This window comes from Salvelinus fontinalis, chromosome 35 (assembly GCF_029448725.1).
Source record: "Salvelinus fontinalis isolate EN_2023a chromosome 35, ASM2944872v1, whole genome shotgun sequence".
Classification (NCBI taxonomy): domain Eukaryota; kingdom Metazoa; phylum Chordata; class Actinopteri; order Salmoniformes; family Salmonidae; genus Salvelinus; species Salvelinus fontinalis.
Genome location: NC_074699.1, coordinates 6,458,814 through 6,486,485, shown reverse-complemented (window position 1 = coordinate 6,486,485; position 27,672 = coordinate 6,458,814). Strand labels below are relative to the sequence as shown.

Genomic DNA, 27,672 nt, shown 5'->3' with positions numbered 1-27,672 from the left:
CTCAATTAGTATGTGGTAGCATTGCCTTTAAATTGTTTAACTTGGGTCAAACATTTCAGGTAGCCGTCCACAAGCTTCCCACTATACATTGGGTTAATTGTGGCCCATTCCTCCTGACAGAGCTGGGGTAACTGAGTCAGGATAGTAAGGCCTCCTTGCTCGCACATGCTTTTTCAGTTCCGCCCACACATTTTCTAGGGATTTTGTGATGGCTACTCCAATACCTTGACTTTGTTGTCCTTATACCATTTTGCCACAACTTTGGAAGTATGCTTGGGGTCATAGTCCATTTGGAAGACCCATTTGTGACCAAGCTTTAACTTCCTGACAAATGTCTTGAGACATTGCTTCAATATATCCACATAAATTTCTTCCCTCATGATGCCATCTAGTTTGTCAAGTGCACCAGTCCCTCCTGCAGCAAAGCACCCCCACAACATGATGCTGCCACCCCCGTGCTTCACGGTTGGGATGGTGTTCTTCGGCTTGCAAGCATCCCCCTTTTTCCTCCAAACACAACGATGTTCATTATGGCCAAACAGTTCTATTTTTGTTTCATCAGACCAGAGAACATTTCTCCAAAAAGTACGATCTTTGTCCCTATGTGCAGTTGCAAACCGTAGTCTGACTTTTTTATGGCTGTTAAGGAGCAGTGGCTTCTTCCTTGCTGAGCAGCCTTTCAGGTTATGTCGATATAGGACTCGTTTTGCTGTGGATATCAAATCAAATGTATTTATATAGCCCTTCTTACATCAGCTGATATCTCAAAGTGCTGTACAGAAACCCAGCCTAAAAACCCAAACAGCAAGCAATGCAGGTGTAGAAGCACGGTGGCTAGGAAATACTCCCTAGAAAGGCCAAAACCTAGGAAGAAACGTAGAGAGGAACCAGGCTATGAGGGGTGGCCAGTCCTCTTCTGGCTGTGCCGGGTGGAGATTATAACAGAACATGGCCAATATGTTCAAATGTTCATAAATGACCAGCATGGTCAAATAATAATAATCACAGTAGTTGTCGAGGGTGCAGCAAGTCAGCACCTCAGGAGTAAATGTCAGTTGGCTTTTCATAGCCGATCATTAAGAGTATCTCTACCGCTCCTGCGGTCTCCAGAGAGTTGAAAACAGCAGGTCTGGGACAGGTAGCACGTCCGGTGAACAGGTCAGTGTTCCATAGCCGCAGGCAGAACAGTTGAAACTGGAGCAGCAGCACGGCCAGGTGGACTTGGGAAATCAAGGAGTCATCATGCCAGGTAGTCCTGGGGCATGGTACTAGGGCTCAGGTCCTCCAAGAGAGAGAAAGAAAGAGAGAAAGAGAGAATTAGAGAGAGCATAATTAAATTCACACAGGACACCGGATAAGACAGGAGAAGTACTCCAGATATAACAAACTGACCCTAGCCCCCCGACACAAACTACTGCAGCATAAATACTGGAGGCTGAGACAGGAGGGTTCAGGAGACCGCATCCGATATAGATTATTTTGCACCTGTTACCTCCAGCATCTTCCCAAGTTCCTTTGCTGTTGTTCTGGGATTGATTTGCACGTTTTCGCACCAATGTACGTTCGTCTCTAAGAGACAGAACGTGTCTCCATGCTGAGCGGTATGACGGCTGCGTGGTCCCATGGTGTTTATACTTGCATACTATTGTTTGTACAGATGAACGTGGTACCTTCAGGCGTTTGGAAATTGCGCCCAAGGATGAACCAGACATTTGTGGAGGTCTACAATTTATTTTCTGAGGTCTTGGCTGATTTATTTAGATTTTCCCATGATGTCAAGCAAAGAGGCACTGAGTTTAAAGGTAGGCCTTGAAATACATCAACAGGTACACCTACAATTGACTCAAATGATCAGTTAGCCTATCAGAAGCTTCTAAAGCCATGTGGAGTTCCTCTCCATGGCGTTGAGGCGATTGGAGAAGAAGGCGCTGGAATGTAACTTGAGGTCCAGGGCAGAACACTGGGAAAGGACAGTCCACACTCCGACATCCTAAGCATCGGCCTCCACCACGAATTGGCAGGACGGGTCAGGATGGTACAAAGATGGAAGCTGCGGTGAAATGGTGTTTGAGATCCCGGTACGCTCGGTCAGCAGCTGGGTACGTGAATTGAATCTCGGGAGAGGTGAGTGTAGAAAGGGGAGAAGCCAAGGTGCTGTAACCCCGGATAAAGCGGCAATAAAAGTTGTCGAATCCCAGGAAACGTTGCAGTTGCACTCTGGATGTAGGCTGGTTTCAATCCACCATCGCTCTCACCTCTCTGGGATCCATCTGTACACTTCCTGCAGCGATGATGTAACCCAGGAAGGGGATGGTGGAGCAATGGGATTCGCACTTCTCTGCTTTCAAAAAAATCTGGTTCTCCAGGAGGCGTTGGAGAACCTGTCGGACGTGAATTACGTGTTCTTGGCGGAGCGGGAAAAAACAAGGATGTCGTCGAGGTACAAAAAGATGAACCGGTTCAACATGTCGCAGAGAACATCATTCACCAGAGCCTGGAACACAGCAGGGGCATTGGTAAGGCCAAATGCCATGACCAGATACACTTAGTGACCACTGGCCTTGTTAAAGGCAGTCTTCTACTCGTACCATTCCCGTATCCACACCAGGTGGTAGGTGTTCCATAGGTCCAGCTTGGATAACACAGTGGCCCCCTGGAACGGATCGAAGGCAGAGGAGATGAGTGGTAACGGGTAGCGGTGCTTCACCATGATATCGTTCAGGCCATAGTAGTCGATACAGGGGCGCAGGGTTTTGTCCTTCTCCACAAATAAGAACCCTATGCCGGCGTGGGAGGCAAAAGGATGGATGAACCCTACAGCTAGGGAGTCCTCAATGTAAATCTCCATGGCCTTGGTCTCCGGACCCGACAGAGAGTACAGTAATCCCCAGGGCAAGGTGGTGCCTGGGAGAAGGTTGATCCCGCAGTCATAGGGTCAGTGCAGTGGAGAAGAAGTGGCCCGGGCCTTACTGAACACCTCCCGGAGGTTCTGGTACTCCACGGTAATGGAGGCGAGGTCCGGGGCAACCTCCGAGCCCCCAAGAAGACGTCCCGGGGCAAGCTGCACTGACTTCAGACATTGAGCGTAGCAGAACGGGCTCCTGCCCATGGTGGCACCAGCAGACCAGTCAATAAGGGGATTGTGTCGCTGAAGCCAAGATAATCCCAATACCACGGGAACTTGAGGAGACTTAATAAGCAGGAATTGGATTGCCTGGCTATGGTTCCCTGACACATGTAGGTTGATGGGGGTGGTATTGTGGGTGACCCGGCTTATAGAGCGTCCATCCAGAACTCTAAAGTCAATGGGAATGGAGAGGGGGTGAGTGGGGATGCCCATCTTGGATGCCAGGGTAGCGTCCATAAAGGTCTCATTGACTCCAGAGTTGATGAGTACCCGGAGAGATTTCGACTGGTTCCCCACAGAAAGATGGCAGGAAAAGGGGTGTGAGTAAGGTTAGAGGAAAAGTTCTCAGTCTGGCTCACCAGAGTATTCGCTCCTACCGGTGTGCCTGGTCTTTCAATGGACAGGTGGCCACGAAATGATCAGCAGTCCCGCAATACAGGCAACTCTTTGTGTGATGCCTGTATAGCCGTTTGGCAGGGGACAGCTTAGCTCTTAGCACAGAACAGCAGGCAGTCTCGGGGTCAGGGCAGGCAGAGGTCAATAATCGGGAAAACAGGGACTAGAAAAAGACAGGTGCAAGGGGAAAAACGCTGCTAGGCTTGATGAACAAAATGAACTGGCAACAGACAAACAGAGAACACAGGTATAAATACACTGGGGATAATGGGGAAGATGGGCGACACCTGGAGGGGGTGGAGACAAGCACAAAGAAATGTGAAACAGATCAGGGTGTGGCAAGTGAAGTAATATCTAACAATACACGTAATCTAAAGTAAAGGAAGGGAATTAATAATATATACATTTCTGGATGAGCAATGTCATAGACTAAGATACAGTAGAATAGGACAGAATACATGCAAAATATGTCAGTATTATTAATGCAACCGCTGTGTTAGATTTTTTAAAATAACTTTACCACAACATACAGCATGCGTTATTGTGAGACAGTGCTCACCTATTCTCCGCCGTGTTGGAGTCAACATATTACACAGAAATACGAGATAACATCATAAATGTTTTCTTACTTTTGCTGTTCTTCCATCAGAATGTTGTGCAAGGAGTCCTAGGTCCAGAATAAATCGTTGTTTGGTTTTAGAATGTCCATTTCTTCTGTCGAATTAGCAACTTTGGCTAGCCATGTCGAGCTCACGTGTCCATCATCTCTTGATGTATGGAACGAAAACTTCCAAAATTCCCAATAAACGTTGAATAAACTGATCAAACTCGGTTGAAAAATTCTACTTTATGATGTTTTTCTCATATGTTTCAAATAATATCAGAGCTATCCGCCGTGTATACCGAACGCTTTTCAGAAGACAATGTCGAGTTCCCGCGCGCGCCGTCAAAAACTGACAAAATACCGGACCTGCCACTCCAAAAGCTCTTATTCGGCCTCACATCAAGCTAGACACCCCATTCAACCTTCTACTGCCTGTCGACATCTAGTGGAAGGCGTATGAAGTGCATACAGATCGATAAATAAAAGCCAGTTGAATAGGCAGGCCCTGACACAGAGCCTCGTTTTCTGATTTTTCACTTCCTGTATGGAAGCCAAATGAGTTCTGTTTTACTCACAGATATAATTCAAACAGTTTTAGAAACTGCAGAGTGTTTTCTATCCAATAGTAATAATAATATGCATATTGTATGACCTAGAACAGAGTAGGAGGCTGTTTAATTTGGGCACGATTTTTTCCAAAGTGAAAACAGCGCCCCCCCCCACTATTCACAAGCAGTTAACCTCGCCCTCTGGATGATAGCGTGGTAAACAGGCAGTGACTCGGATGGTTGTTGTTCTTGATGATCTTTTTTCCTTCTTGTGACATCGGATGTTGTAGATGTCCTGGAGGGCAGGTATTTTGCCACCGATGATGTGTTGGGCAGACCATACCACCCTCTGGAGAGCCCTGCGTTTGCTGGCTGTGCAGTTGCCGTACCAGGCATTGATACAGCCCGACAGGATGCTCTCAATTGTGCATCTGTAAAAGTTTGTGAGGGTTTTGGCCAAGCCAAATATCTTCAGCCTCCTGAGGTTAAAGAAGCGCTGTTGTGCCTTCTTGGGTGGACCATTTCAGACTGTCAATACAGTTACACACAAAGAGATACACAAAACTTGGCTTGAGAAATAGAATTTAAATGGGTTTTTATGGGTTTCACAAAATGCCTTCCGGACCCAATATAAAAATAGACTGTCCTCTTCTCTGTCACTATGAACAGACTTGAATTGTTCTATTATGCTGGGTATTTTCCCCTTGTTTTAATTGGCATGCTGCTTTGGGTTAGTTTGACCATCCAGACTGGTCTCATAGACTAGACATAACATAGTAAACGTAAATCCGAGATACTCAAATGTGTATGATATGTTACGTTTGTTATGCTTACATGAGATATCATTTTACTTAAGGCAAAAACATAGGGAGGGTGGTTGGCCGGGGTGGATGGGTGAGCGCATAACGTGAACGTCTAGTGTAACCGATGTGAAATGGCTAGCTAGTTAGAGGTGGTGCGCGATAATTGCATTTCAATCGGTGACGTCACTTGCTCTGAGACCTTGAAGTAGTTGTTCCCCTTGCTCTGTGGAGCAATGGGTAACGATGCTTCGTGGGTGACTGTTGTTGATGTGTGCAGAGGGTCCCTGGTTTGAGCCCAGGTTGGGGCGAGGAGAGGGACGGAAGCTAAACTGTTACACTAGCAACCCAAAGGTTGCGAGTTTGAATCTCATCATGGACAACTTCAGCATTTAAGCTAATTAACAACTTTGCAACTACTTAATTTCTACTTTTCAACGACTTAGCATTTCTGCTAACCCTTCCCCTAATCCTAACCATAACCATTTAAACTAACTTCTAACTTTAACCCTAACCTTAACCCCTAACCCATAGAGCTATATAATGTTAGCGTTAGCCACCTACCCACCTAGCTAACCTTAGCCACAACAAATTGGAATTCGTAGCAAATCATACATTTTGAAAATTCGTAACTTGGAATTCGAATTCGAATTCGAAATTGGAATTCGTAAAATATCATACTAAATGGATGATGGACATCCACAAATTAATACATACCATACGAAACGTAACATACAGGTATCATACTATGCTGAACAAAAATATGAAAGCAACATGTAAAGTATTCATGAGCTGAAATAAGAGGCCAGAAATTTTCCAGATGCACAAATAGCTTATTTATCTCAAATTGTGTGCACAAATGTCCTTACATCCCTGTTAGTGAGCATTTATATTTTGCCAAGATAATCCATCTACCTGACAGGTGTGGCATTTTAAGAAGCTGATTAAACAACATAATCATTACAGAGGTGCACCTTGTGGTGTGGACAATAAAAGGCCACTCTAAAATGTGAAGTTTTGTCACACAACACAACAACTGTCACGATCGTGTGGCGGATTGACGGACCAAAATGCAGCAGTTGGAAAATAAGCCATCTTCTTTTATTTTTAAAAGATGACAAACAATAAACACGAAACACTTTAACAAAATAACAAAACGACCGTGAAGCTACAAACGTTGTGCACATACATACAGGCTACAAACGTTCTACATAGACAATTACCCACAACCAATGAGAGCCTATGGCTACCCTAAATAAGGCTCCCAATCAGAGACAACCGAAATCAGCTGTCTCTAATTGGGAACTCATTCAGGTAACCATAGACTCTCCTAGACAACTAAACATACATAGACAATACTAGAAACCTGTACTCCACACAAACCCATATACTATACACAACCCCTTTACCATAAACAACACCCAAAACCAACAAAACAAAAACATTCCCCATGTCACACCCTGACCTAACTAAAATAATAAAGAAAACCAATAATACTAAGGCCAGGGCGTGACATAACCCCCCCCTTGAGGCGCAAACTCCGGGCGCACCATACACAGTCTAGGGGAGGGTCTGGGTGGGCTTCCATCCACGGTGGCGGCTCCGGCTCTGGTCGCGGTCCCCACGTCACCACAGTACCTAAACACCTCCTAGGCTTCCTCCAAACGACCCCCCTCCACCTTAACCCCATTGCATTCAGGGGCAGTTCCGGACTAAGGGGCAGTACCAGGGTAAGAGGCAGTACCAGGGTCAGGGGCAGTACTAGGGTCAGGGACAGTACCAGGGTCAGGGGCAGTACCAGGGTAAGGGGCAGCACCAGGGTAAGGGGCAGCTCCGGACTGAGGAATGGCAGCTCCGGACTGAGGGATGGCCCATGGCTGGCTGACGGATCTGGCTGCTCATGGCTAGCTGACGGATCTGGCTGCTCATGGCTGGCTGACTGATCTGGCAGATCCTGTCTGGTTGGCGGCTCTGGCAGATCCTGTCTGGTTGGCGGCTCTGGCAGATCCTGTCTGGTTGGCGGCTCTGGCAGATCCTGTCTGGTTGGCGGCTCTGGCAGATCCTGTCGGACGGCTCTAGCGGCTCCTGTCTGGCTGGCGGCTCTAGCGGCTCCTGTCTGGCGGACGGCTCAGTGGGCTCATGGCAGACGGGCGGCTTTGCAGGCTCATGGCAGACGGGCGGCTTTGCAGGCTCATTGCAGACGGATGGCTCAGATGGCGCTGGGGAGACAGATGGCTCAGATGGCGCTGGGGAGACGGATGGCTCAGATGGCGCTGGGGAGACGAGCAGTTCAGTCATCGCTGTGCAGACGGCAGACTCCTGCCGGCTGAGGCGCACTGTAGGCCTGGTGCGTGGTGCCGGGACTGGTGGCACCGGGCTGGGGACACGCATCTCAGGGCTAGTGCGGGGAGCAGGAACAGGGCATACTGGACCCTGGGGACGCACATTAGGCCTAGTGCGTGGGGCCGGAACTGGTGGTACCGGACTGGGGACACGCATCTCAGGGCTAATGCGGGGAGCAGCAACAGGATGCACAGGACTCTGGAGACGCACAAAAGGCTTAGTGCGTGGTGCCGGAATTGGTGATACCGGGCTGGAGACACGCACCATAGGACGAGTGCGTGGAGGAGGAACAGGGCTCTGGAGACACACTGGAAGCCTGTTACGTGGTGTAGGCACTGGTGGCACTGAACTGGGGCGGGGAGGTGGCGCCGGAAATACCGGACCGTGCAGGCGTATTGGCTCCCTTGAGCAGTGAGCCTGACCAACCTTACCTGGTTGAATGCTCCCCGTTGCCTGACCAGTGCGGAGAGGTGGAATAACCCGCACCGGGCTATGTAGGCGAACCGGGGACACCATGCGTAAGGCTGGTGCCATGTAAACCGGCCCGAGGAGACGCACTGGTGGCCAGATATGTAGGGCCGGCTTCATGACATCCGGCTCAATACTCAATCTAGCCCTGCCAGTGCGGGGAGGTGGAATAACCCGCACCGGGCTATGCACACGTACAGGAGACACCGTGCGCTCTACTGCGTAACACGGTGTCTGCCCGTACTCTCGCTCTCCACGGTAATTACAGGGAGTAGGCGCAGGTTTCCTACCTGACTTCGCCACTCTCCCTTTAAGCCCCCCCCAAAGAAATGTTTTGGGTTTTCCCACAGGCTTCCTACCGCTTCGTCGTGCTGCCTCCATTCGCCGGTATCCCTCCTCGCACTGCGCCAGAGAATCCCAGGCGGGCTCCGGCACTCTCCCTGGGTTGATCGCCCACCTGTCGATCTCCTCCCACGTAGTGTAACCCAGATCCTTTGTAGGTTCCTTTTCCTGCCTCCGAGCTAGCTCCTCATATCGCCGCCTCTCTGCTTTCGCTGCCTCCAGCTCAGCTTTGGGGCGGTTATATTCTCCTGGTACCTCCCGGTCTAAAATTTCCTCCCATGTCCATAAATCCTTGTATTGCTCCTGTTGCCGCTGGTCATGCCGCTTGGTCCTAAAGGTGGGTAATTCTGTCACGATCGTGTGGCGGATTGACGGACCAAAATGCAGCAGTTGGAAAATAAGCCATCTTCTTTTATTTTTAAAAGATGACAAACAATAAACACGAAACACTTTAACAAAATAACAAAACGACCGTGAAGCTACAAACGTTGTGCACATACATACAGGCTACAAACGTTCTACATAGACAATTACCCACAACCAATGAGAGCCTATGGCTACCCTAAATAAGGCTCCCAATCAGAGACAACCGAAATCAGCTGTCTCTAATTGGGAACTCATTCAGGTAACCATAGACTCTCCTAGACAACTAAACATACATAGACAATACTAGAAACCTGTACTCCACACAAACCCATATACTATACACAACCCCTTTACCATAAACAACACCCAAAACCAACAAAACAAAAACATTCCCCATGTCACACCCTGACCTAACTAAAATAATAAAGAAAACCAATAATACTAAGGCCAGGGCGTGACAACAACACAGAAGTTTTGAGGGAGCGTGCAATTGGCATGCTGACTGCAGGGATGTCCGCCAGAGCTTTTGCCAGAGAATTGAATGTTAATTTCTCTACCATAAGCCTCCTCCAACGTTGTGTTAGAGAATTTGGCAGTACGTCCAACCGGCTTCACAACCGCAGACCACGTGTAACCATGCCAGCCCAGGACCTCCACATCTGGCTTCTTCACCTGTGGGATTGTCTGAGATAAGCCAGGAGTATTTTTAAAATATTTTTTATATTTACAGGAGTATTTCTGTCTGTAATAAAGCCCTTTTGTGTGGAAAAACTTGTTCTGTTTGTCTGGGCCTTGCTCCCAAGTGGGTGGGCCTATGCCCTCCCAGGCCAACCCATGGCTGCACCCCTGCCCAGTCATGTGAACTCCATAGGTCAGAACCTAATGCATTTATTTAAATTGACTGATTTCCTTTTATGAACTGTAACTCAGTAAAATCATTGTAATTGTTGCATGTTGTGTTTATATTTTTGTTCAGTATAAATGGAGTGTCTCGTATTTATATGCAGAATAATACGAATTGCTCTGAGACCATATTGGACCATCACAGTGACTGACACACAGACGAACCGCCGCCCGCCCCTGCACACACACATAAATACATGCACTAGTGCTGAGTGATTAACCAACATTTCTGCCATTTTTCGTTTTTTAAACAAATAATTGACCAAAGCTGGTTCAATTATTTGAATTTCATTTAATTCTGTTTTTTTTCTGTGACCTCAATGTGCAGTTTCTGTAGAGATAAATCAGATCAAGCTTGAACTGTGCGATGTAGTAAGGAGTAGTAGGACATAATGTGGTAATTAACTACAATGACCATAATCCATTGCACAACCGCTTAAACTTGTCCGTTCTGTGCGGAGCAGACATGGAGACTGATCGCCTGTGAACACTCGGGAGCAGAGAAGATCGAACGAGAGGGATTGAATGCAGTTGTTTCGAGAGTCTGAAAATACATGATCTAAATGATTGATAGTTGGTATTCAGCAGTCATAAAAGTATGCCTTATTTACTTTGAAGTATGCCTTATTTACTCAGACAGCAGCTCTATAGAGATGAGATGATGACTTGGAATTAAATATTAAAGTAATCAAATATAACTGTCACCACCAGACCCATGCAGTTTCTTATTAGTCACTATCAGCCCTTTTTTATATATTTGTGTGTATTTATATATATATAATTTTTATGTGTATCTCTTCTCTCTCTCTCGTTCTCTCTCTGTCCCCCTCTTTCTCACAATTTTTCTTTCTCACCTTCCCCACAGGGTACCATTCAGGATGTCAAACTAATTTTTGCTCCAAACGGCTACATCACACAATGTCCCAACCTTAATCGCAGTAAGTATAGTAACTGTCATTACCCTTAGCTCTGAGCACGTGTTTATAAAAGTAAGAGTCCTACTCTAGGATCAGTTGAGCTTTTTAGATAGTAATGAATACAATTGTATGGACAGGGAAGACCTGATCTTAGATCAGCACTCTTACTCAGAGGTACTTTATGATTACAAGCTCAGTATGATTAGCTTGTTGTTGAGGACACAGGACGGGTTATTCCAACATGTTCCTTGTCCTAAATGTTCCCGTCCTCTTCTTCGTTTTGTCTGGAAAGTGAAGAGGTACTGAGAGAAAGTGGAGATGGCATCCAATAATGTCTCGTTAGCTATACTCCAGTCTCTGTTACTCTTACTAATCCCTCATCATTAGCCAGTGGAACTCCATCTATGTTCTCTCTCTCCCTCTTTCTCGTTCTCTCACACCTACACACGCACGCACGCACACACACACCTTTTCCCTTTGTCTTTGTCATTTAAATTACATTTTCAAACCTCCCTCCCTCTCTCTCTCCCTCCTTTTATTGTCAAACAAATGAAGATGCAGGGCTTGTGTTGTGCACTTGTGGCGATGCTACTGTCTCTGTCGCTGATCAATAAGGCATGCAATCATAGTCTGTCACTCCACTCGTCGATATTTGTGTGATCCAGGACTCGCGTCGCACCCGAGAAGCCAATGCAGCTCTATTAGGTACAGGACAACAAGCTGCTTAATATTATTATAGAAGTGAACTTTTCTTTCTTCAAACATGCATAAAACATTGTGTAAAAGACAAAAAAAAATGACCAACAATCCTCTGAGAAAAGAGCCACGTGGCAAGATAGGAAGTGCAAGGAGATGAGTTCGATCACTCAATGTTCTATAGCTTTGGTTATCCTCTTATATTTTGAGCAACAATGTTTTAGTAAAATTTGTATAAATGTACCTTTTCTCTTTTTCTCTTATTTTGCCTTCTCTCTACCTCCTTCCTTTTCTCTTGTCCTTTACTCTTTTATCCCCTCTCCCACTCCTGTCTTTCTTTGTCCATCCTTTTCTCCTGTTGAGCCTGTCCGACATGCAGTGATTTCCTGAGCCTGGTGCAAGGCATCATGGACCTTCAGGAGTTGCTGGCCAAGATGACCCTGAAGGTGAGAGTGACCACTCATTCAAAAAAATAGCATTTTGAACTTTAACCTCAAACAAGCGACCTTATAAGTGATGTGGTGTGAGGCTTTATGTCCCAACATTCTACCTGAGAGACCTTAGTCTGGGAACATGAACACGCTCACCCGCACACACACACACACACGCGCACACACGCACACACACACACACACACAAAAACCTTGAATCAAAGCCCTCTCTTCCTTCTCCAAAGGGCAGGTAGGTATGATCAGAGGTCATACAACAGACACACACACGCACACAGGATAGGTATGATCGGAGATCACAGTGGTGTCATTAAATGGCAGCCGTCTCGGCCCTGTGGGACACTAACAGGGGCTGAACATGACGTTCCTCTCAGCACGACACTCAAGCATGTGCATGCGTATGTATGTATGTATGTATGTATGTATGTATGTATGTATGTATGTATGTATGTATGTATGTATGTATGTATGTATGTGTGTGTGTGTGTGTGTGTGTGTGTGTGTGTGTGTGTGTGTGTGTGTGTGTGTGTGTGTGTGTGAAGCAAGGACAGCCCACCAGCCAGACCTAGGCTTGGAGTCATCCCACTGTAAATAACTTCCTCCTCCTTCATTATAATAGACCCGAAGCTCTCACTTTGTCAATATTCCAATTGGCACCCTATTCCCTATTTTGACTAGGGCCCATAGGGTTCTGGTCAAAAGTAGCGCACTATATAGGGAATAGGGTGGTATTTAGTCTGACTTCCCTGCTTACACAGCAACGCAGCGTGTAGAAATGGCACTTTCCTCCCCTCGTGGCTGTGAACGAGGGAGGGTGGGATAGAGTGATGAAAGGGAAGAGGGTGATGGAGGTGGTGGATGAATAATTGCTAACCTCTTGGTGCCCGGCTAGCTGTATAATATGCAGTGTCAGGGAGAGTGAGCTGAGAATAGAAGTTCCATGCATGAATTAGCAGTGGCTCTGTGTGTGTGTGTGTGTGTGTGTGTGTGTGTGTGTGTGTGTGTGTGTGTGTGTGTGTGTGTGTGTGTGTGTGTGTGTGTGTGTGTGTGTGTGTGTGTGTGTGTGTGTGAGAGAGAGATAGAAGGGGTTGCAAATGAGCTTAGTCAGAGCCTATATGCATGTTTTGTGCTGTTGATGACATGAAATGGATGACACACACACTTTTTGACAGTCTTGTAGCCTGTCATATCTTGGCTTGAGTATACTGCAAGTGTAGTCTATTTTATTACGTCTTCCAATACATAAATTATTGGTATGTCCCATCGTACCCTTATGATGCTGGTGCTATGGTGCTGTGGAAGCCAGCCTGTAGTGGTCCCGTAAAACAGGAAGATCAAAATTTTGAAAACGTAATGTTAGATAGTTCCTCACCCTGCAGTCCCCTCAGTCTATGGAGGAAATATCTAACATCAAGTTGCAAAATACTGAACTTGGCCTTTAAGCATCACCATATTATTTTGAAATAGTTTTTCAAATAATGTGCTTTTTGACAGCTCCTGTATCCAAAGCTCATGGCTCAAATTTGACAAAATTACAATTAATTGTGTGATTGATGTGGCTTTACCTTGGCATGACATTATTGATAGCCGTGTGATTCTATCTCGGAGATGAATTGGCTACTCTTAGCAAACAGGTAGTGAACCTACACAAGCTACTGGGGAATCCACACCTTCCTACTTCCTCTTCTACCCCAGTAGACGGATGCCCGCTCTGGCCATGTGGAAGTGTCAACGCCGTGTCGTCTCTCCACAGCCGACTGGCCGGTACTCTGCAGGGATCCCTCCTTGACGGGGTCTCCCCCTTCCCTGGAGAATGGAGCTAGAAGGATGCTCCTGGATGACTTGGTGGATGTTCCTGTTCTCAATCCAAACAACCAGCCATGGAGATATGGAAGTCGAACAGCGTCCTCTGGCATTGGGGGCCTCCTAGACCAGACACAGACCAGAAACAGCTTCGCCTTCTTCCCTGCAGACTTCAGATTTGAGATCGGATCCGGAGGTACCTGCGATCCTCAGAGCTCCCACCTTCATCTGACTGTGAGGCTGTCTGAGGCTCCTGCCCGTTCATCATCCACGATGGATTCTACAAACGGCTCGGGTCCATCGGGCCCCACCGCCCTTCGGTCCTCAAGGGTTTTGCGAAAACACTCAAGGCAAAAGAATGGCCGGATCTCCTCAGCCATTACACCAGCTGTCGTCATCGGCTGTTCTATGGTTATAAACATCATTGTTCCCTCGGCAAAAACCATGTGCTATCCTGGAGCACGAGTACAGGACATTACAAGGCTTGCTTCCGACCGTTCTACGACAGATGCTGGGAACTGATGCTGTCGTCGTCCGTGTAGGGTCAAACAACATTAGGAGGGCTAGCTCGGAACTTCTGGAAATGTATTTTAAAGAACTGATTTTACCAATGAAAGATTCCAAAAATCAGCCAATTATTATTTACCATTGTTAGGCTGCGGGTGTGAAAGATTCAGCAGGATACTGGCATTATACACCTGGCTAAAAGATTACTGTAGCTCTGTTGGATTCACTTTTATAGATAACTTTGACACCTTCTGGAACAGAAAATCCTCTACAAGAATGACGGAGTCCATCCATATTTTTGCCCCCTAGACTCTATCCACGCATTTCACGTCTGCGTTGAGACAATGACATCAATGACCAAGACCAGCTCAGTTAATCCCTACCAGTAGGTCACTTAGTTGTCATAATGCTGCAGCAAATGTACATTATCCCAGGGGCGTTGGAAGATACAATGTAAGTAACTTAACTTCTTCAGGATTGGTGGGTCCCCTGCGTTGGTTGAGCTAATTTAGGCTAATGCGATTTGCATGAGGTTGTAAGTAACAAGAACATTTCCCAGGACAAAGACATATCGGATATTGGCAGAAAGCTTAAATGCTTGTTAATCTAACTGCACTGCCCAATTTACAGTAGCTATTACAGTGAAAGGATACCACGCTATATTGTTTGAGGAGAGTGCACAGTTTTGAATATGAAAAGTGAATAATAAACAAATTAGGCACATTTGGGCAGTCTTGATACAACATTTTGAACAGAAATGCATTGCTTCATTGGAACAGTCAAAAACGTTGTACATGCACTGCTGCCATCTAGTGGACACAATCTAAATTGCACCTGGGCTGGAATAATACATTATGGATTTTCTCTTGCTTTTCAAAGATTATGTAGTATCTTTTACCAGATCTAATGTGTTATATTCTCCTACATTCCTTTGACATTTTCACAAACTTCAAAGTGTTTCCTTTCAAATGGTACCAAGAAATGCATGTCCTTGCTTCAGGGCCCGAGCTACAGGCAGTTAGATTTGGGTATGTCATTTTAGGCGAAAATAGAAAAAAATGGGGCGGATCCTTTTAGTTTATGTCCCTTTAACTGCCCTGAATGTCTCTGTTGATCCTACAGCTATTGTATGCAATAATCATGTGCCTATGAACCAGAGTTATACTGTTAGCACTGAGGAGGTGTGCCCTAGTAGAAAGTCCACCGTATGCAGCTCACCCTGCACTATCAGTTCAAACTTAAAAGAAATTAGCATGTCTATTTCTGATAAGCTACCCAGTAAAGCATTAAAAACAGTAAAGCATCCCAAAAAGTGGTATAAATAGCCCACATTAACATTAGCCTAAGTAACAAGGGTCACAAAATCAATAACGTAATAATCCAGGCTGTATCACATCCGGCCGTGATTGGGAGTCCCATAGGGCGGCGCACAATTGGCCCAGTGTCGTCCAGGTTTGGCCGGGGTAGGCCGTCATTGTAAATAAGAATTTGTTCTTAACTGACTTGCCTAGTTAAATAAAGGTTAAATACATTTTTTTAAACGTGCTAGTAACAGATGACATTCATACTCTGACTATCTCTGAAACTAACTTAGATAGTTCCACTGATGATAAAGTGGTAGCAATACATTGTGATAACATTTACAGAAACAAACAAAAATGCCAATAGGGGGGCGGTATTGCGGTCTACATTCAGAACCACATTCCTGTAAAGCTTAGAGAGGATCTCATGTTAAATACAGTTGTGACCGACCACCTCGATTCAATCTTATGTAGCAACATTTGAAATTATGTTTTTTACATTGGATAAAAGTAGAGACTCAGATTGTATATCATTCACTGCAGTTGAGGAACACATGGGAAAGTAATTCTGCTTTGGAAGTTGATAAACTTGTAACACCACTTTTTAGAAAATGGCCCTTGAACGTTTTGGGTACACCTACTGGAAAGCTCTTCTTTGTCTACACCCATTCATTGTCGTTCACTTCCTCTTAAGCCCCACCCATATCTTTAAGGATTCACATGTGAGGTAATGTGCTCAGTGGTGTAAAGTACTTCAGTAAAAATACTTTAATGTACTACTTAAGTCATTTTTGGGGGGTAAATGTACTTTACTATTTATATTTTTGACAACTTTTGCTTTTACTCCTCCACATTCGAGAAAAAAATGATATACTTTCTACTCCATACATTTTTGTTGTTGTAATGAAAAAGTATAAACAAGAAACTGCATGACATCAGTAGCCTGGGGTCCAAAATAGCAGATCTGGTGCATTGTAACACCAATAAACCCATCTGTTTTAAAATTAATTCAGTATATGTTAATCTAGCAAACCAGGCAACTAAAAGCAACTTTATAAACAACATTTTTTATTTATTTCTAGATTATTGGAAGGTGTAAACGGTAAAGGGAAATGGTTTCTTGCGTAGTGGAGTCCTTTTGTTTAGACATGTACAGTGGGGAGAACAACCTGCAAAATCGGCAGTTTATCAAATACTTGTTCTCCCCACTGTATATAGCTAGCTAGCTATCAGTCAACCTACCTCGGTGAAATCATCAACATGAATTTACCACGTCTTTACTAATGCTGTATAAAGCAGTAATCCATCGGATTTAGTGATCACAAATAGTAGCCATATCTAGGGAAATCAAAGTGTATAGGTCATACAGCAAGTTTTGTAGTGATTCCTATGTTTTCTGGTCTGTGGTGTGTAATGAGGAACAACCAGACGCTGCACTTGACACATTTATGAAATTGCTTGATCCAGTTTCTAATAAGCATCTACCCATGAAGAAAATGACTATAAAAACTGTTCAGACACCTTGGAGTGATGAGGAATAAAAAAAATGGTATGGTTGAGAGGGATGAGGCAAAAGGAATGTCAAATAATTCTGCTGCACAACCGTACTGCAAATTGAGAAATTGTGTGACTCAACTTAATAAAAAGAAGAATGAACTATTCTATGAAACAAAGATACATGATATAAAGAATGATAGTAAAAAGCTTTGGAGCTCCTTAAATGAAGCGTAGCCTAGTGGTTAGAGCGTTGGACTAGTAACCGGAAGGTTGCAAGTTCAAATCCCCGAGCTGACAAGGTACAAATCTGTCGTTCTGCCCCTGAACAGGCAGTTAACCCACTGTTCCTAGGCCGTCATTGAAAATAAGAATTTGTTCTTAACTGACTTGCCTAGTTAAATAAAGGTAAAACAAAAAAAAAAAAATTTAGGCAAAAAGGCAAACTCAGCTCCATCACTCATTGAATCAGATGACTCATTCATCATACAATCCACTGACATTGCCAACTACTTTATTGATTTTTTCATTGACAAGATTAGAAAACTTAAGCATGACATGCCAGCAACAAATGCTGACACTACACAAACCAAGTATAACTTACCAAATTATGAAAGACAAGCAATGTAATTTTCATTTCAGGAAAGTGAGTGTGGAAGAGGTGGAACAATTAGTGTTGTCTATCAACAATGAAAAGCCACCGGGGTCTGACATCTTGGATGGAAAATTACTGTGGATAATAGCAGACGATATCGCCACTCCCATTTGCCATATCTTCAATCTAAGCCTACCAGAAAGTGTGTGCCGTCAAGCCTGGAGGGAAGCAAAAGTATTTCCACTACCCAAGAACAGTAAAGCCCCCTTTACTGGCTCAAATAGCTGACCAAACAGCCTGTTACCAACCCTTAGTACATTTAGTGTTTGACTAGATACAATCTTATTTTACTGTAAACAAATGGACAACAGACTTCCAGCACCCTAATAGGGATGGACTTTCAACAAGCACAGCACTTACACAAATGACTGATGATTTGCTGAGAGAAATTGATAATAAAAAGATTGTGGGGGCTGTTCTGTTAGACTTCAGTGCGGCTGAAAAAATGTATGTGTCATGACTTTACACCTGTGCTATATTGTGAATAAAGAGTTACATGTTTAACAGAAAGCAGAGAGTGTTCTTTAATGGAAGCCTCCAACATATTCAAGGTATAATCAATATTTCCCCAAGGGTAGCTGTCAAGGCCCCTTGCTTTGTTCAATCTTTACTAATGACATGCCACTGGATTTGAGCAAAATCTATGTGTCTATGTATGCTGATGACTCAACACTATACATGTTCGCTACTATAGCGACTGAAATGACTGCAACACTTTAAAAAGAGCTGCAGTTAGTTTCAGAGTGGGTGGCAAGGAATAAGTTAGTCCTAAATATTTCCAAAACTAAAATCATTATATTTGGGAATCCCTAAAATACCTAAACCTCAACTATGTTTTGTAATGAATAATGTGGAAATTTAGCAAGTGACTAAACTGCTTGGAGTGACCCTGGATTGTAAACTGTCATGGTCAAAGCATGTTGATACTACAGTAGCTAAGATGGGGAGAAGTCTGTCCATAATAAAGCGCTGCTCTGCCTTCTTAACAACACTATTAACAAGGCAGGTCCTATAGGCCCTAGTTTTGCCGCACCTGGACTACTGTTCAGTCGTGTGGTCAGGTGCCACTAACAGGGACTTAGGAACATTACAATTGGCTCAGAACAGGGCAGCACGGCTAGCCCAAATGTGTACACGGAGAGCTAACATTAATAATACGTATGTCAATCTCTCATGGCTCAAAGTGGAAGAGAGATTGTCATCATCAATACTTGTTTTTGTAAGAAGTGTTGACAAACTGAATGCACCGAGCTGTCTGTTTAAACTACTAGCACACAGCTCGGACACCCATGCATACCCCAAAATACATGCGGACTGTACTACATACAGCCATGACTACATGGGACTCTATTCCACATCAGGTAACTGATACATGTAGTGACATAATGGCTGCAACCCAGCAATTGGGTCATCCAAACATCCCAGAATTTTGTAGAGTGTATAATAAAGGAAGGACAACTAGAAATGAATAATGGATTTAATTCTGAAACACCGGGGGCTAAACACAGACCAATGTGCATTTCTATGTGTAGCCAGTTGTTTTTGCATTTTTTGTCGTCTTGCTCTTCTTGCTGGTTGAAGAGGACTATAGTGCTGCAATATTGAAATGGATGATGATGTGTATGTATCTGTGTTTGTGTGCGTTTGTGTGTGCTTGTGTGTGAGTCTCCAGCTGAACTACGCAGATTCCAGGCTGACCCAGCTGGAGGGCTGCCGCTGTGACAGGACGTGCAGTGCCAACGGTGTGGACTACAGAGACAAAGAGCTGTGGGTGGAGCCAGAGAACTGCAGGAACTGCGTCTGCATGGTGGGTATCCCACCCTATCACAAAGATACAATGACTTTTATATCTTTCTCCTCACAAAAGTCAATACTTTCCCCTCACGCTAGTCAATTGGTGTGTTTTTGGGATATTCAAGTCAGTTCAATTAACAAGATAAAAAACATACAAATAATGGAGGGGCAATAAACAATAAATACCAATATAAAAGATAGAATGGCGCCGGCGAGGATGGCTGCCGTTTTACCAACTGTGCTATTTGGTTTGTTATGTCGCATTGTTTGTAACTTATTTTGTACATAATGTTGATGCTACCATGTCTTATGACCGAAAAGAGCTTCTGGATATCAGAACAGCGATTACTCACCTCGAACTGGACAATATTTTTTTATTTAATGAGTCTGACGCAAAGGATATAGAGCTGGCTGGCTTCTCAATGCATCGGCAGGACAGAGCAGCTACGTCTGGCAAGATGAGGGGCGGGGGTGTGTGTCTATTTGCCAATAACTGCTGGGGTGCGATGTCTAATATTAAATAAGTCTTGAGGTATTGCTCGCCTGAGGTAGAATAGCTCATGATAAGCTGTAGATCACACTATCTGCCAAGAGAGTTCTCATCTATATTATTTGTAGCCGTCTATTTACCACCACAAACCGATGCTGGAACTAAGGCCGCACTCAACGAGCTGTATAAGGCCATAAGCAAACAAGTAAATGCTCATCCAGAAGCGGCGCTCCTAGTGGCCGGGGACTTCAATGCAGGCAAACTTAAATCAGTTTTACCTAATTTCTACCAGCATGTCACATGTGCAACCAAGGGGGGAAAACACTCTAAACCACCTTGACTCCACACACAGAGATGCATACAAAGCTCTCCCATGCCCTCCATTTGGAAAATCTGACCATAATTCTATCCTGATTCCTGCTTACAAGAAAAAATGAAAGCAGGAAGTGCCAGTCATTTGATCAACACGGAAGTGGACAGATGACGCGGATGCTACGCTACAGGACTGTTTTGCTAGCACAGACTGGAATATGCACCGGGATTCATCCAATGGCATTGAGTAGTATACCACCTCAGTTACCGGCTTCATCAATAAGTACATCGACGACGTCGTCCCAACAATGACCATATGTACATTTCCCAACAAGAAGCCATGGATTACAGGTAACAACCGAACCGAGCTAAAGGCTAGAGCTGCCGCTTTCAAGGACACTAATCCGGATGCTTATAAGAAATCCCGCTATGCCCTCAGATGACCCATCAAACAGGCAAAGTGTCAATACAGGACTAAGATTGAATCCTACTACACCAGCTTTGACGCTCGTCGGATGGGGCAGGATTGTAAAACTATTATAGACTACAAAGGGAAACCCAGACACGAGCTGCCCAGTATCGCACGGTGTCTACCAGACGAGGATAGTTGACTTTTATGCTCGCTTCGAGGCAAGGAACACTGAAGCATGCATGAGAGCATCAGCTTTTCCGGACAATTGTGTGATCACGCTCTCCATTGCCGATGTGAGGAAGACCTTTAACCAGGTAAACATTCACAAAGCCGCGGGGACAGATGGATTACCAGGACATGTACTCAAAGCATGCGCTGACCAACTGTCAAGTCTCTTCACTGACATTTTCAATCTCTCCCTGACCGAGTCTGTAATACCTACATGTTTCAAACAAGAATGCAATGGTAACCAGCCTAAATGATTACCGCCCCGTAGCACTCACGTTGGTAGCCATGAAGTGCTTTGAAAGGCTGGTCATGGCTCACATCATCCTGGAAACGCTAGACTAACTCCAATTCGCATATCGCCCCAACAGATCCACAGATGATGCACTCCACACTGCCCTTTCCCACCTGGGGAAAAGGAACACCTATTTGAGAATGCTGTTCATTGATTAAAGGTCAGTGTTCAACACCATAGTGCCCGCAAAGCTCATCACTAAGCTAAGGACCCTGGGACTGGGCACCTCCCTCTGCAACTGGATCCTGGACTTCCTGACGGGCCACCCCCTAGTGCTAAGGGTAGGCAACAACACATCTGCCAAGCTGATCCTCAACACTGGGACCCCTCAGGGGTGGGTGCTTAGTCCCCTCCTGTGCTCCCTGTTCACCCATGACTGCGTGTCCAAGCATGACTCTGACAGCATCATGAAGTTTGCTGACGACACAAGAGTGGTAGTCCTGATCACTAACAACGAAGCTTATAGGGAGGAGGTCAGAGACCTGACAGTGTGGTGCCAGGACAAAAACCTCTCCCTCAATGTGAGCAAGACAACAGGCCCCCATTCACATCGGCAGGGCTGAAGTGGTGCGGGTCGAGAGTTTCTAGTTCCTTGGTGTCCACATCACCTACGAACTTTCATGGTCCAGACACACCGAGACAGTTGTGAAGAGGGTATGACAACACATTTTCCCCCTCAGGAGACTGACAATATTTGGCCAGATCCTCAAAGTTCAACAGCTGCACCATTGAGAGCATCCTGACCGGTTGCATCCCCACCTGGTATGGCAACTGCTCGGCATCTGACCGTAAGGCGCTACATAGTGTAGTGTGTGCGGCTCAGTACCAAGCTTCCTGACATCCAGGATCTACACTACCTGTCAAAAGTTATAACACCTACTCAATTAAGGGGTTTTCTATATTTTTTTACGTTTTCTACATTGTATAATAATAGTGAAGTCATCAAAACTATGGAATCATGTAGTAACCAAAAAAAGTGTATAATATAAATAAAATAATATCATTTATATTTGATATTCTTCAAAGTAACCAAAAAATATTTGTATATTTTAGATTTTTAAAATAGCCACCCTTTGCCTTGATGACAGCTTTGCACACTCTTGGCAATCCCTTAACCAGCTTCACCTGTAATGCTTTTCCAACAGTCTTGAAGGAGTTCCCACATATGCTGAGCACTTGTCGTCTGATTTTCCGGTCCAACTCATCCCAAACCATCTCAATTTAGTTGAGGTTGGGGGATTGTAGAGTCCAGGTCATCTGATGTTGCACTACATCACTGTCCTTCTTGGTAATATAGCCCTTACACAGCCTGGAGGTGTGTTGGGCCATTGTCTTGTTGAAAAACAAATGATAGCCCAAACCAGATGGGATTGCGTATAGCTGCAGAATGACAATTCTTTAAAAGATCCGAAACATGAACTGGACCGCAGATGGTGAACCATCATAACTGATTTGTTTAATCCCATCCTCTCTCTTAGTTAGTCTGAATGATTGATACTTTTATGCTTTTATGTTTTCTAATTCTGTGTGATTTCTTTGCCACGCTAGCCATGCTGTTTAAGTGTGCCTTGAATTCTAAATAAATCACAGACAGTGTCACCAGCAAAGCACCCCCACACCCTCCTCCTCCATGCTGTACAGTGTGGAAATACACATGCGGAGATCATCCGTTCACCCACACAGCTTCTCACAAAGACACGGCGGTTGGAACAAAACATCTCAAATTTGGACTTCGGACCAAAGGACATATTTCCACCATTCTAATGTCCATTGCTCATGTTTCTTGGCCCAAGCAAGTCTCTTCTTCTTATTTGTGTCCTTTAGTAGTGTTTTTTCTGCAGCATTTCAACCATGAAGGCCTGATTAACACATTCTCCTCTGAACAGTTGATGTTGAGATGTGTATATTACTTCAACTCAGTGAAGCATTTATTTGGGCTGCAATTTCTGAGGCTGGTAACTCTAATGAACTTACCATCTGCAGCAGAGGTAACTCTGGGTCTTCCATTATTGTGGTGGTCCTCATGAGAGCCAGTTTCATCATAGTGCTTGATGGTTTTTGCGTCTGCACTTGAAGAAACTTGAAATGTTCCATATTGACTGACCTTCCTGTCATAAAGTAATGATGGACTGTCATTTCTCTTTGCTTATTTGAGCTGTTCTTGCCATAATATGGACTTGGTATTTTACCAAATAGGGCTACCCCCCCCCCCCCCTTCCTTGTCACAGCCCACCTGAATAGCTCCAACGCATTAAGAAGGAAAGAATTCCATAAATTAACTTAAGGCACACCTGTTAATTGAAATGCATTCCAAGTGACTACCTGAAGCTGGTTGAGAAAATTCCAAGAGTGTGCAAAGCTGTCATCAAGGCAAAGGGTGGCTATTTGAAGAATCTCAAATATAAAATATATTTAGATTTGTTGAACACTTTTTTGGTTACTACATGATTCCATATGTGCTTTTTCATAGTTTTGATGTGTTCACTATTATTCTACAATGTAGAAAACAGTAAAAAAAAAAAAAAACATTGAATGAGTAGGTGTTCTAAAACTTTTGACCGGTCGTGTATATATTGGGCGGTGTCAAAGGAAGACCCCAAAAAATAATATTATTCTTTCTCTAATTCCTCCCAAAGCTAATGGGCTTAATTGTGTCCACAACAAGGACAATGTAATAGGTTTCAATATGCTATAATTAGACAATGTAATATACTAAAATAGGATATAACCTAATATGGAGCACAGGCTCTCTCGCTCTCTCTCTCGCGCTCGCTCTCTCCCTCTCGCTCTCATTTTTTTTAATTTAGTTGTGGTAGAATTAAGTATATTGTTTTTCAACCCACATGGGGACGCCATCCCTGTCACTTCGGCACGGTTTTAGGTGTGTTACTGAAGCTACTGTCACTGTGGAGGAGTTTCTGGTTGCCATAGGAGAGAAGGCAGCATATGAGAATTTTGCTTATGCGTCACGGATGAATAAAGCGGTGGTGTTTTTTCTTAAACAAGAGCGCCTACTTTTTAAAGGAATGTTTATTCAAGTTACGCCGCTTTTTCAACTGTGTTTTGAGTGTGGTGATGTTGGCCATAAGTGACATCCTTGCCGGAAAAGGGAGAAGGGAGAGGGAGGATCGCAGGTGGTCCTCGAACGCCTGGGCCCACTGATGTAGGGAGAGGTGGGCCGACAGTGGTTGAGCAGCCACAAGCACCTGTTACTGAGGAACAAGTTGTCTGTGTTGAGGTCACAGAGTTGCAACTTGTACCAGAGGAGAATATTATGCTGCAGAAAACTATTGTTGTAGAAGGTAAGGATGGATCTTAAGAGCCATTTCCTCAGACTGGTGAGGAGGTGCCCAGTACGAGTGCTAGGGTACAGGGGGGGGGGTTCATGTGGTGCTAATCTCCCAGGTAGTGGAGATGCCCACTATGAGTAATGGGGTACAGGAGGGGGTTCAGGTGGGGCTAGTCTCCCAGGCAGGGGAGGAGATGCCTGGTACGAGTGATGGGGTGCAAGTGGGGAGTGTTGAGAGGGATGTGGTAGAAGGGAGTCAGGGGTCTGTGGCCTCAGTTGAGGAGGAGCAGGAGAAGGATATGCATATCTCTATTGATAAGATAGCAGCTGGTGACGACTTATTTTACAATCTAAAGGAGGTAAATGGGTTCCTGGATCAGACTTTTGGGAAATCTGTCAAATTGGCAGACTTTGTTGATGTTGATAAGTTTGTGAGGTCAGCCGTGATGTTACAGGAGACGGTGGGGTTAGACCAGTTGAGTGAGAAGAAGCGTTTTCAATTGAGGAAATGTGTTACTGCTGTCACAGCAGCAAAAGGTAGTTGGAAACATGGTCAGATTAAGAGAAAATTAAAACAATGATGCTGATCATGCCTCATGGGGTGTCTTTTTTCTGTTTGGATTCCCTGTGGTTTCTTCTGCTTTTCCATATGAAGGTACTAATGGTAGGTTCTCTCAATATTAATGGGGGAAGGGACAGGAATAAGAGGGCTTTGGTATTAGAAGTAATAAAACAGAAGAGGCTTAATGTAGTTTTTCTACAGGAGACACATAGTGATGAGGCCAAGGAGCTAGACTGGGGTATGTGGTGGGAGGGGCAGCATATACTCAGTCATGGTACTAATTTCAGTGCTGGGGTGGCATTCTTGTTTTCCTCAGGCTTAGGGGTGACTGCGGTATCTACAACACAGATTGTCAAGGGTTGGGTTTTATTGGTCAAGGCGGATGTTATGGGTTTTATGTTTTTTTTAAATGTTTATGCTCCTAATGAGGGTACAGGGCGTATTGCTGTATTTGATAAAATAAAGGAAACCTTAAGACAGTGTGACCAAGAGAGGTGTATGGTTTTAGGGGGGGACTACAGTGGATTTTACTGTTGATCGCACTGCTGAAGAACCTCACCTGCGGTCAGCAACTTGTCTGTCTGGTTTATTACTGAGTTTGAGCTTTCTGATGTGTGGAGAGTAAGGAATTAAAAACGTAGGCAGTACACATGGCTAAAAGTTAATGAAGGTTGTGTCAGTGCAGCAAGGTTAGACAGGTTGTATGTATCTAAGCAATCCTGTAGTAGGGTTGGAATGTGTGATATTGCTCCTGAGGGTTTCTCTGATCACCATATTGTTACTGTTGATATTCACTTGTCCTGTCCACGAAGGTCATCACCTTACTGGTATTTTAAAGATAAGTTGTGTAACGGCGATCCTCCTCCTCTCCATCTTCGGAAAAGGAGGAGTATTGAGGGAACCAAGGCGCAGCGGGTTGTGAATACATGATTATTTATTAAATAAACAAAACAGACCAAACTAAGACGAAAACGAACTATACTTGATATAACTAACAAAATAACAAAACGATGTAGACAGACCTGAACAAACGAACTTACAAATACACGAAGCACGCCGACACAGGAACAGACTACATAAACGCACGAACAAACCGAAACAATCCCGTATGGTGTAACATTGACACAGAAACAGGAGACAATCACCCACAAACAAACAGTGAGAACACCCTACCTAAATATGACTCTTAATTAGAGGAGAACGCAAAACACCTGCCTCTAATTAAGAGCCATACCAGGCAACCAAAACCAACATAGAAACAGATAACATAGACTGCCCACCCAAAACACATGCCCTGACCTAAAACACATACAAAAACAACATAAAACAGGTCAGGACCGTTACAAGTTGTTACATGATGTCATGTTTTGTGAAAGGTTTTTGTTGTTTTGTGAAAAATGGAGGGTTACAAAACGGAATTTTGAGTCCTTGAGACAATGGTGGGATGTTGGGAAGGCCCAAATATGATTGTTTTGTCAACAGTATACTGCCCTGTTTCATATTGAAGTTAAAGAGACTATCAGGGCCCTTGAACAGGACATCAAATCTATTGAATTTAAGTTGCTCACTCAGAATGACCCTGGACTAGTTATGAACTTACAGGACAAGAGACATGAACTGAGGTCGTTTCTACATGAAAGAGTGAATATTTGATTAGGTCTCGTTTTGCTACCCTCAAGGATATGGATGCGCCTAGCGTTTTTTTTTTTAAACCTAGGACAGTCGACATTGCAACGTTAACAGATGGTCTGCCTTCGTCTCCCTGATGGGAAGGTGACCACGGATGACAGTGAAATGCGCCAACATGCAGTGGATTTCTACTCTGCCCTCTATAAGGCGGAGTATTGTGATTCTCTGTGTACTGAACAGTTGTTACGTGGACTTCCTCAATTGGGCCCTGAGCAGAGAGTTGCTTTGGACTGTGACATGACTCTGCAGGTGCTGTCCACAGCAGTTATGCAGCTCTCAACAGACCGAGCCCCTGGCATCGATTATTACCATCGTAGTTTTATAAGCACTTTTAAAGGGTCTATTGGGGAGGATTTTTATGAAGTGGTTTGTGAATCTTTTCATGAGGGTTCTCTACCTGTATCCTGTCAACGTGCGGTGCTTTTATTGTTGCCAAAAAAGGCGTATTTGGCTCTTGTAAAAAAATTGGCGACCTGTTGCATTGCTGTGCGAAGAATATAAAATTGTATCTCAATGTCTTTCAAACAGGTTGAAAGAGTATCTTGGGCTGTTGGTCCACAAGGACAAGTTTTACTGTGTACCTGATTGCTCTATTGTTGATAACTTGTTTCTAATAAGAGATGTTTTAGACATTTGTAAACTGTCTGATGTGAATGTGGGTTTACTTTCTTTGGATCAGGAGAAGGCTTTTGATCGTGTGGACCACCAGTACTTGTTTAAAACAATGAAAGTCTTTGGGTTTGGGGATGTTTTTTTGTCTTGGATGAGTTTACTGTATGCTGGGGCCTCATGTATGGTGAAGGTGGGGGTGGTTTGAGTTGCCCCATCCCTGTCCAAAGGGGCATCAGGCAGGGATGCCCAATTTCAGGACAGTTATATTGTCTG

At 44.4% G+C, this 27,672-nt stretch overlaps 1 protein-coding gene across 2 annotated transcripts in view; it reads left to right on the top strand.

The window, feature by feature from the left end:
* LOC129834291 (protein kinase C-binding protein NELL1-like) overlaps positions 1-27,672 on the top strand; it is a 466,854-nt gene that overhangs the window by 220,390 nt on the left and 218,792 nt on the right. For both annotated transcript variants that reach the window (XM_055899150.1, XM_055899149.1), the window contains exons 6-8: positions 10,763-10,835; positions 11,874-11,956; positions 19,392-19,526. In XM_055899150.1, the coding sequence (XP_055755125.1) occupies positions 10,763-10,835; positions 11,874-11,956; positions 19,392-19,526 (291 nt within the window). The remainder of the gene's footprint in view (positions 1-10,762; positions 10,836-11,873; positions 11,957-19,391; positions 19,527-27,672) is intronic.